Raw genomic sequence first — 12232 nt, 5'->3', positions numbered from 1 at the left:
ATGTTTTATGGACTTCTCTAAGTTATTCCACAATCTTTAAAAAGCTTAAAAAACATACGGAGCACTACAAATATTCTTGATACATTACAAGAAAAATAAGTCCTGGTCACATCTTTCAAGTGGAACCTCCCTCACATCAGATGGAGGCTTATAATAAGGAAATTACTTGACATAAATATTTTTAAATTTATCATATAGTTAATTAACAGCAGATGCTAAGAACCCTATGTTAAATTCCCTTTTTGAAAACTGTTGAAAGTTGTGTGTGTGTGTGTGTGTGTGTGTGTGTGTGTGTGTGTATACATCCCATTAGGAACATACAGTGAAACTGCTATGTTTTACAATGATTTTTCTTTTTTTAAAAAATGGAGACATAACTCCCATACTATACAATTTACCCTTTTAAAGTGTACAATTCAGTGGTTTTTAGTATATTCACAAGACTGTGCAGTCACCACTATTATCTAATCCAGAACATATCATCACCCCAAAAAGAAACTGCCATACCCATTAGCAGTCACTCTCCATTCCTCACGTCCCCCAGCCCCTGGAAGCCAATACTCTAATTTCTGTTTCTATAGATTTGTTTGTTCAGCAAATCATTCTGGAATCATATACATGTACCCTTGTGTCTCGCTTCTTTCACTTAGCATACTGTTTCCAAGGTTGTAGCATGTATCAGTGTTTCCTTTCCCTTTTCAGGACTAAATAATATTCCACTGTCTAGATATACCAGTTCTGTTTATCCACTGATGAACATCTGGGTGGTTTTCACATTTTAGCTATTATGAGTAATGCAGCTATGCATATTCATGTACAGGTTTTTATGTGGATATACAGTTTTCAATTCTCTTGAGTGTACACTTAGGAGTGGAATTGCTGGGTTACATGGCAATCATGTTTAACTTTTTTTCTAATTGCTGGCCAAAAAAAAAAAAGGGCATAACAAGAAATCCACCATCTTAACCATATTTAAGTGTACAGTACAGTAGTGTAAATTATATTCACATTGTTGTAAGATGGATCTCTAAAACTTTTTCATCTTGCAAAACTAAAACAGTATCAGAATTGTTAACCCATACCTCTGAGGAAAACAACTATCAACAAGCATACAGTACTCATATGCAGTTCTTTTTGCCTTTTGTCTTATAAACTCCATTCATTTCCAATGTTTATGTCAGCACATTCCTGCCCTAAAGTTACTTTTAAAAGCTCAAGATATTAAAGATGATATACAAATGACCAACAAGCATAGTGATGTTCAACATCACTAGCCATTAGGGAAATGCAAATCAAAACCTCTCATACACTGCTGGTGGGAATGTAAAATGCTACAGCCGCTATGGAAAACAGTACAGGGGTTCCTCCAAAAATTAAAAAAAAATTACCATATGATCCAGCAATTCCACTTCTGGGTATATACCCCCCAAAAAATGAAAGCAGAATTTTGAAGAGATATTTGCACACCTATGTTCACAGCAGCACTATTCACAATAGCCAAGAGGTAGAAGCAACCCAAATGCTCACTGACAAATGAATGGAAAAACAAAATGTGGTATATACATACAATGGAATATTACTCAGCCCTAAAAAGGATGGGAAGTCTGACACATGCCACAACATGGATAAACCCTGAGGACATTATGCTAAGTGATATAAGCCAGTCACAAAAAGACAAATAATGTATGATTCCACTTATATGAGGCATCTAGAATAGTCAAATTCACAGAAACAGAAAGTAGAAAGGTGACTGCCAGGTGCTGGGAGAAGGAAGAAATGGGGAGTTGCTGTTCAATAAGTATAGAGTTTCAGTTTTTCAAGATGAAGAAGTTCTGGAGATTAGTTGCACAACAACATGAATATACTTAACAGTATTTAATACACTTAGAAATAACTATGATAGTAGATTTTATGTTACATATTTTTTTACCACAATGAAAAGAAAAGGAAAAAAGAAAGCTCAAGATACTGAATCGCACTAAGTTGGGCAAATGTTCCAATGTGCTTAAAAAAAAAAAAGCTTTTTAAAATGCATGAACACTAAGCATGTTTTATTCCTAAAAAGCAGTATCAATAGAAGAGGCAGTCTTCTACTTATATTTTCCTGCATATTCAATTTATTTATTTAATAAGAAAACAACCAAACGTTGATAGGTTACTATAGGCCAGGTACATATTAGGCATTTGACCTGTCTTCTCATAACATTCTCATACCACAGTCTGAGAGAGGTGCCTATGGTAGCCCAGACAACAAATGACAAGGCTGGATATGAATCCAGCCAGGTCAGTACAACTCTGTGACTGGCTCTCTCCTCTTACACCATGCTACAACTCAGAGTAATAGGCTTAACAACCTAAAGAGTGAGAAATCATTAAACACACACACACACACACACACACACACACACACACACACACACACACACACACACACACACACACACACACACACCAACAGGCCCCAGCAACTAAAAACCAACAATTTAAGGGCAAAGGAAAGGCTTCATTCTAATGCCTCATTCTCTGATATTCTTACTGTACACATAAAATACCTTCTCCCACACAGGCAAACACTTCCTATACATACCAGGGCTTCTGAATAGTATTTTAAGGAAGAGCTGAAGGATTAAATAATTTAAAATCTCAAATAATATTACAGGTCAAAAAATCCTTAGGTATTAAAACAAAGTTAAAAGTAAAAAATGTTCCTATGAAAGTGATCTTCCACATATAACAAATGTGCTTAACAAGAAGCTCTAACATCAGTGTTATGTTACTAAGAGACACATACTTTAAGATCTTGAACCCATTTCTTCGTCTACAAAATAAGGATAAAAATGCCTATCCTACAAGACTATTTTGAGAATTAAGCAACAAAGTCCTAACAATTTTACCTGGAAAATAGTCACTCTATTTTTTAAGGCAATAAAGGAACACATTCATCAACTCTGTTTAGACCATAAAGCAAGGGTAAATACTATTTAGACAATATAGCTACTTTTACTCTTGGTATTTCAATAATATTAACTTAGTTGCCTTGACATTTGAGATATGATGTTATCATAATAATAGCAGCTGCCATTTATTAACATCTTATTGTGTTAACAGACACTGTGCCATAAACACTTAATACATGTTATCTTATTTACTACCTCACAACTGATATTATCCCTAGTTTACCAAAGTGAGAACTAAGGCTTAGCAAAGATTAAATTGCTTTTCCAAGCTGTTAAGTGATGGTGCTGGGATTTGAACTCAGGTTTGCCAAAGCCTGAGCTCCTTACCACTAGTGAGTGTTTGATCACACTGACATTTGTCAGCAACACCTTAGAACAAATTACATGACAGGCTGACGTGCCAATAAAGGGTACTGAGCACATGTCTTTCACCTCCTACTACTCTCTCACTCCCTGTCTCTACTGCCGTGGATCTTGCTCCTTGATCACAGCTAATGCTACTTCATAGCCTCCAGGAGGCTTTTGTAAGTCAGCCCGCAAAGTAAGTCATCATCATTATCGCGTTGGGTTAAAACAAGCTCTCGTTTCCTCACTCCTTGAAATGAAATATCAAAAGGCCTACACACTTTGCAAAGTTTTTCAATCAGGAGTGAAAAGAGAGAATATTAATCTATGAAGTATTAATGGACTAGAAAAACCTTCCTCCCCCATTAGACTGTAATGGAAGGATTTTTTTGTCTGTTTCCTGCAGTATCCATGGCTCTATGTAGCTAAGCTCCCAATATGAGGCCTACCAATTCCACCGTCCTGGTGTCATTTACCACGAAGTGAATCTCTTCCTAAGCAGGACTTACACAGATGCAACTTAACATTAATATAGAGATTTAGAATTCACTGGGAATTTTCCCTTAGATTTATCTTATATCTGCTGTGAGGTAGATATTTCTGTTTATCCAATTTACTGATAAAACAAAACCAGTCAGATTAAATAACTTGCTTGAAGTCACACCAGGTTCACACATAGTGTAGGCAAACAATAATCCAAGCTGTCTGACCAAAATTTCTATCTGCCCACATATCTGTTCATCTGTAAAACTGTAAGCTACTAGCTAGCAGGTTCTGCCTAAATCACCTAATACATGACACCAAGAACAGACACATTTTAATGCTTCTTGATAGCGATAATGATAACATTAAGGCAGTCTGCCATTGCTACCAACCACATTTTTAGCAAAAATTGTTCCCCTATGGCTTTCTTTTATTTTGTGCTGATAATCAACAAGCAAAATCCCTTTACATTAGGTTCTGAAGCCTCGCACAATAGAAAGTAAAGTAGCAGCATAAAATAACTCATTACTAGAAAGTTCTAACACTGAAACTGTCCAAGGCAATCAATGACTCATAAAAGCAAAAAATAAGATTTACCTTTAGCTTAAGTGATTCTCCAAGTAACGTTCCCTTATAATCTGTTGTATAGGTCCAGTCATACGGCTTAATAACCTCCTTCGAGTGCTCACCCTCCGTCCTCAAACACCAAAATGAGAAGGGTCAGTCAGTGATGTAGAATATAGATCATGTGTCTTCATTTATCACACCCAATTACATTCTACAGATAATATAAAATACCCTACTAAATACATATGCTTGTCATAATTCACTAACACAAGATCTGTCTTAGTTTTTCTGCACATTTATTGCTATTTAACTTGTCATGTACTGATAATGTAGTCTCTCCAATTAATCTGTACACCGCCTGAGGACATGGTTTAAAGGCTTATACTTTTTTCAAAGAACCTAGTACATAATAGGCACAAAGTAAATAACTGCTGATTTGATTATGAAAGAAAATACATTTTTCTTAATTTCAGTGCTCCTCAAACTTTCAACACAAATCATAAGTAAACACTGTTCTTCAAAACTAGGAACATTAAAGTACACAGTGTAATGCCTCTTCACTAAAGAACACTGAAAGCTCAAAAAAGTAAACCCTACATAGCTCAGCTCAATTGTAATTCAATTTAATTCAAGAAGTGTTCAAGAGCAGGGTAATTAAACTCCATTTTATGGATGAGAAAAATGAACTCTAGAATGATTCAACTATCAGATTTAATAATAGTACTAGCCATTCTAATAAAATACACATATCACAACTGAATATTTTTTCAACTCTTTTCTGTTTTGTTTAACCCATAACTACCCAGATTCTCACCTGCTTTCCTGCCACTCTTCAGCGCAGGCTACTTTAAGCATTCCTTGGTAGTTGTTCACACATCTTAATGCATCTGTAGCATTGAACTCAATCCCAAAGCCAGAGCCATGCTGGATTCTTAAAACGTTGTCTCCAAACATCATTTCAGGGAGAGATGGCATATGCAATTCATCAGCTAACCTATGTATAACCAAAAGTCAGCAGAATTATTTTATATCACTGTTGGCACTTTTGCTTCCTTCTGATCCCCACAGAATACCTTCTACTCCTAAATGAGTTAAATAATACATGATTTAATAAAATAATATATTTGTAAAGTCTATAAGGGGTTTCATCATCCATTCTCTCTGTGTATATCTTTTTGGCACTGTATTAGGTAGTGGGCTAAATTAGACAGATAATAAATATACAAATAAATACACAATATAATGTCAGCTAGTAACAAGTGATATACAAAAATTAAAGCAAGGTGATGGGGGAGGCACTGTTTTAGGTAGGATGATCAGAGATCACATCTGAGACACTTGAATTTGCGCCTCAAAACTACCCTGTGGGGCTTCCCTGGTGGCGCAGTGGTTGAGAGTCCGCCTGCCGATGCAGGGGACGCGGGTTCATGTTCCGGTCCGCGAGGATCCCACATGCCGCGGAGCGGCTGCACCCGTGAGCCATGGCCACTGAGCCTGCGTGTCCAGAGCCTGTAGCTCCGCAACGGGAGAGGCCACAACAGTGAGAGCCCCGCGTACCGCAAAAAAACAAAACAAAACAAACAAAAAAAAACTACCCTGTGAGCTAAGAAAGGCTCAGAGAGTTTAAGCAGCTAACTCAAATCACAGAGCCAGTTAAGTGGTAACACCAGGCCTATTTCCACTATATAAGACTGCTTTTAAAGACCTGGACCTCATCTAGCTAGCCTCATTACATAAGAAAGTTATATTAGACATACTATAAGACCAGGATCACAAATTATGAACCCACAGATGTGTTTTGATTAGCCTACACAATATATTTTTTAATATTTGAAATAACTGGCAAAATTATTGAGGTGCCAATAAAAATTGAGAGATTTTTGAGAAATCTGGACTTCTAGTTTCTCTTAAAAAAAAAAACACTTGGCAACATTGGACCTGTATTTCCATGTGACACCAACTGGCTGGAGCTGAGTGGAGGTTGCCCCCTTCAAGTGGGGCATAGGCTCTCTGGTTCACCAGTCTCCTTGGCCCTTTAAAAGCTGAGTCTGTGACCCCTGTTATAAAGACTTTTAAGTGGCTACTCGTTACTTCTGAAAAAAGTAGGTCAATGTATAGGTTACCATGCCTTATGACCCCAACCCCTGAGTGACAACCAGGACTGTCAATTTAGGGATGAAAGTTTTGCTTCTCAACCAAAGGCAATTATCTATGGGCTGGCAGGAACCCCTGAATTTTAGCCTGAGAACTCTGCCCGAAACACTCATGCTGAATTGAATAACGGCCAATTAAACTTACTCTGATCCCTCTTTTTATAAGTCTGAATGACAGTTAAACGAAGCACAGACTAAGAGACATGGCATGACACAGAACCATGAGGTAGAGAAGAGGGGAGAGTGAAATTTTTAAGTAATAGCAAGAGAAGCAGATAGAGCAAAGTAGAGACTGAGAAATAAGGGTGACAAGAAGATTAGAGACATCTATAGTTGGGGCCACAAGAACTGCTGTTCATTTTCTGAGCTAATTCCGTGTTTAGTTATTTCCTCATGTATTATTAAATTCTCATCACTTGAGGCAACACGGGGGTGGGCAGTGGACGGGAGTCTCTGTTCCTTACAACCTGAAAGCACAACTAACACAGAGGTTCCATGGAAGTGATTTTCTGGTTATCTTATGTACCAATTTTTTTCTGTTAATACTGATTTTGGAAAATTTTCATAATGTATTGTACACTTCTCTTTGTTTTTAAACAAAACATATAAAATGTTATTTTACCTTTTCTTGCTGACCAGAGATCATCATTTTTTTTTTTTTTTTTTTTTTTTTTTTTTTTTTTTCTTTTTGCAGTACACGGGCCTCTCACTGTTGTGGCCTCTCCCGTTGTGGAGCACAGGCTCCGGACGCACAGGCTCAGCGGCCATGGCTCACGGGCCCAGCCGCTCCGCGGCATGTGGGATCTTCCTGGACCGGGGCACGAACCTGTGTCCCCTGCATCGGCAGGCGGACTCTCAACCACTGCGCCACCAGGGAAGCCCGAGATCATCATATTTAACAATCTTGTAAGACAATGTCCTCAAGTTCAATTGAGTGTGTATACCTCTAGCTACTCTAGAATGTAGGTATCTGCCCCTGAAGCAACCTCATCCCTTTTTATTTGGTTTCTTATCTATCAAAGGATGGAAAATCAAACAATCATACTCCTTAAAATTGCATAATGAATAAAAAGAGAACATGAAAAATGCTAACAATTCATTTATTAGGGCAAAGTGACTATATGGAACTCTTTTCCTTCCTTACATTTCCAATATGGTTACAATTATAAAGTATGCAATAGAGTCAAAAGTGTAAATATGCTCTGAATGAAGTTCTAACGGATCCTGAACAAAGCACAGAATTTTAGTGCAAGTGTTATATGATAGCTACTTTAGCAGAACCGAAGGCTTTTTCTTTTTTAAGACTTCTGGATTTTTGAACAGCTACATAGTTATACTTGTTAGGTAAAGTAAAATAATGCTATATTAAAGAATATATTCTGACATAAAACTAACAAAGGATCTATGCATATCCCAAGACCACAATTACTCTCTTTCCAACTGCTTTAAATCTATTTCCAATCAGACACACCAATCAAGTCTTGTATATATATTAAAAACAAACAAGCAAAAAACCTTGCATAAACAAATTAAAATACTTAAGCCTTAAATGGAAAAAATATTGATTCTTATTATAAACATCTACTTCATTCCTGGATCATCAAAGCCTCACCACTTTCAGGAATAAAGACGGGTTCTAATTCCACCATGACTGCCCAGGAGAGGACTTAATGCACCACAGTCCCATGTTTCCATAAGCTTCCTATCTCTGGTGAACTTTTTGTTCTTACACAACAATTATATTAATTTTGGCTATGAAGAAAAGATAGCAATTAAAGATTCTGTTTCTTGTAGGAAAACACCTTCGCCAGTAAAATTCTCTACTTGTTGCAAGCTTTAAAAAAAAGCAAAAGCACCCACTGAGGGAAACAAGCACTTGCTCACTTGATTTTCAGAAGAACTGTATCAATTTACATTCCACCCTGAGGCAAAAATTAAGAAAAAAGTACCAAGAACTTAATCAAATTTATATTCTTTGACCCAAAATATCAGCTTTGGGAAATCTGTAATATAGAAATAATCCCCAATGTAGGAAAAAAAAATTATACACATTAATACTCATAATCATCTTATTTTTAATAGAAAATACTCTAATTATAAAGAAATAAATGGTTATGTAAACTATAGTATATCTATATGATGAAATATTATGGAACCATTAAAAATACTTAAAGGGAGAATATAATGGAGAAAAATGCTTATGATACAATAGTAAAGAAAAAACAGGCACACTGTATGTTTATTTTATCTCTGTGTTTATGTATATGTGCACATATCAATGATCTAACCTTTTAAGTTGTCCATCTTTAGTATGATGTCTAATAACATTAATTTTTCACCATAAATTTAAGTGAAATTTATTCTTTTGCTATTAGGAAATAGAAAATATTAAATACTAGAGAGATCAACATTCCCATGCAAATGTCCATAGACATATGAATGGATAGAGAAAACGTGGTTTAAAAAAAACAAAAAAATAAGAAAAGAAAATGTGTTTTACACATACAATGGAATACTATGCAGCCTTTAAAAAGAAGGAAATTCTGCAATTTGTGACAACATGGATGACACCTGAGGACATTATGCTAAGTAAAATAAACCAGTCAAGTAGTAAAGTTTTAACGACTTTACTGGATAATGCATACCAAACATGAACTAATATAAGATGTGATTCTCTGGATTTTTCCCAACGTATCTGGAAAAATCTGGTAGTCCTATGAAATATTCCAGTCATATATGTAAAAGAATCACTGCCACTAACTTACACTTCTTCAAATGTCCTAAATTCCGAGTATCTTAAACACATGCCAAACACAGAGTATCTTAACCCCATTTCTAATGTCAAGCTTCACCATTAACAAATAGGTAGGACCATTTATAAGGCAAGGAAGACAGGAAGCCTCTATGGGATTAAGATGCCTAAATTCATTAAAGGAAGTTTCGTTAATCCAAAATTTCCCCTAATTCATTTATATAGCACCCAAGAGGTTTCTATACCCTAGGGCAAGGCATCACAGAAAAATTTAGGATGGGAGCAGATAAACCTTTCTTTTGTGAAGGAAAAAGGACTAAGTATACTCAGGCAGAGCTGTTTTAGAAATAATAAACAAGGAGATTAAAGATCTGGAATTTGATTCCCTTAGAACTCTCCATGCATCCAGCACCTCTTAGGGAGTCTGTAAGTAAATTATATGGGTAACCGCAATTTGAAGCTGACTGCTTTATATACCACAATTATATATATGGTGCAATACGTAACAGAGAAAGTTATATGGAGAGGAAAACTCAGAGAGTAACTCAGTCTGTGGTGGGATGAAGGGAATTTTTTCCCTTTCTTTTCTGTATTTTCTCAATTTTTCTTAGTGACTCTTTAAGAATGTTACTTTTTTTTTTTTTTTTTTCAATTAGGAAGCTAAACATCCTTTCATGACTCTCATCTCTTCCCTGGTCACTTCCCTCTGCCTAAATCTTAAAATGTCAGTGCTCCCTAGGGTTCCATCTCATGACCTTTTCCTTTTCTTCTGGATAACTTCTAGATGATCTTAATTCACTCCCAAGGCTTCAGGTATCAACTATAAGCTGATGATTCCCAAACCTAAATCCATGGACAAGTCATCTTTTTTAAGCTCCAAAATAAACGCCTAAGACACCTCCACTTTATAACCCACACACAACACATATTTCAACAAAACTAAACTCATCCTCTATCCAACACCTGCCCCCAATCTGCTCCTCCTCCTGGGTTTCTCACCTTGTCCAATGGCAATGAAATCTTGCCAAGGGTATAGATTCCTCCTTCTTCCTTCCTCCTCCTATCAAGTGGCCATCAAATTCAGGCACTTAATCTTCTAAAACCTCTCCTCTCACCCCTTCTAACCGGTTTCCTTACCCAGTCCTGCAGCCCACCAATCTATCCTCCACATCACCTCCAGAGAAATCTTTCAGAGTGTACATCTGATAATGTCGATCCTTTGTATAAAATGGCACCCGGTAGTAGTCAGATAAAATTCGAAACTCCTGAGCCTGGCATAAAAGTTCTATCAGTGGTATCTCCACTGCCCAGGGCCCTACCTGCCTCTGGCTTCTCACTACAGTACTCCCCCTCTGATACCTCACACTCCAATCACACAGAAACAGTCCTTCATGGCTCCCACTCTCTCTGACCCACCGGCTTGCCACGTGCCCCCGGACCCCGCCCCACCCCCCGACTTTGTCAAGATTCAGTTCAGGCATCACAAACGCATCACAGCTGTCACTCTCCCTGGCCTTACACAGGCCCCCAAGCCCCACCCCATCCCACCGACTTTATCAAGATTCAGTTCAGGCATCCCAATTTCCCGGATGCCTTGTTCCCTTAAACAATCTCAAATAACCCTGCATATACACCTATATCAATTCACACTGTATTATAATCGTCTGTCTCTCTCACAAGACTGTAAATTCCTCGAGGCAGACGCTGTCTTTCATCTTCTGTATCTCACGTGCCTGGCACGGCCCCTGACATGCTAAAAACCAAGCATATATATTATCCCCGTTATCAACCCCTAAGAAAACAGGTCATATCCACCCAGAAAGAAATAGTCTAAAGGTGGCGCAGGCTGCGTCAGGTAGAGACCTACGGGAGGGGAAAGTCCACCGCAACAATCATGCTCTGCTCAAATCCAGGCGGAGTGACAATTTCACGAAGGCAGCGCCTGGCGGCCCGAACCGAAGGACAGGAGGTGGAGACAGGAATATTTCCTGGTGTTGTCAATTCAAAGGTTCCGTCCGGAGGGACCCGAGCCTCCGCCCCCCAGAGAAGGGCTGGGGCTCCGCCGAGTTCGCCCTGCCTCCCGCCCAGGCCCAGCTCCCCAGCTCGCGCCCGAATCCCAGCCCCGGAGCCTCACTTTTCCACATCCGCTGACTTCATGATGTGGGTCTTGGACGCCGTCAGCTTCCAGGGCCCAAAGGAGAAGTCCTGGTGGCTACTCTGGAAGCCGTGGATCATCATGGCCGCAGCGGGGCCCGCGTGGGCCACACGGAACAGGCTGGAGCAGCGGCGGCAGCGGCGGCGGCGGCGACCGACACCGGTCCCTCCGCCTCCCCCCGACCCAGCCCCCTCGGCTTCCGAGCTGTTACCATGCCCGGCCCCACCCCGCCCCCTGCCGGCCTACCCGGACGCAGGCCCTCCTTTCCGCCTTCTTCTCCGCCCCTCGGGTTTTGCTTCCGGGACCAGTTGCCAAGGTTGCGTGACCTACGTCTTACGTCACGACGCACCTGAAAAGAGGGGAAAAACTGCTGAGGGGCGAGGCTCTGGCAGCAGGGGGTGTGGTCAGGGACGCACCGCCCCCTGAACTCACTGGTTGACGTCGTCTTGGGGCATTTCAAGGAAGGTCAGTGTTGTAAAAGGCGAATACAACGTAATGCTAGACGACTTTGCAAAGCAGGGAATTACCTCTCGTGTTGGCGAATTGGTGTAGAGAGGAAATGCCCTACATTTTTCCGTTGAGGACAAAATTTTAAAGTCACTTAGAATTTAGGAGTTTCAGCATCAAGTGCTGCATGACAAGTGGACATCTAGCTACTATGGACTAAGACTCCTATCAAAAATTTCATCCTTCAAGGCTTCCCTGGTGGCGCAGTGGTTGAGAGTCCGCCTGCCGATGCAGGGGACACGGGTTCGTGCCCCTGTCCGGGAAGATCCCACGTGCTGCGGAGCGGCTGGGCCCGTGAGCCATGGCCACTGAG

At 39.4% G+C, this 12232-nt stretch overlaps 1 protein-coding gene across 4 annotated transcripts in view; it reads right to left on the bottom strand.

Moving 5' to 3' along the window:
- Window positions 1-11741, bottom strand: part of TIPRL (TOR signaling pathway regulator) — a 36324-nt gene extending 24583 nt beyond the window's left edge. The window contains exons 1-3 of one of the 4 annotated variants that reach the window (XM_067728564.1): window positions 11659-11741; window positions 5167-5346; window positions 4383-4482 (exon numbers count right to left, since the gene is read on the bottom strand). In XM_067728564.1, the coding sequence (XP_067584665.1) occupies window positions 4383-4482; window positions 5167-5327 (261 nt within the window). In that variant the 5' untranslated portion in view covers window positions 5328-5346; window positions 11659-11741. The other 3 variants (XM_067728565.1, XM_067728561.1, XM_067728562.1) reach the window with 3 other exon arrangements.
- Window positions 11742-12232: the final 491 nt, after the last annotated feature.

Source organism: Pseudorca crassidens, chromosome 2 (assembly GCF_039906515.1).
Source record: "Pseudorca crassidens isolate mPseCra1 chromosome 2, mPseCra1.hap1, whole genome shotgun sequence".
In the NCBI taxonomy this organism is placed as follows: Eukaryota; Metazoa; Chordata; class Mammalia; order Artiodactyla; family Delphinidae; genus Pseudorca; species Pseudorca crassidens.
Note: the sequence above shows the minus strand (reverse complement) of the source record. Positions and strands in the feature narration are given on the sequence as shown.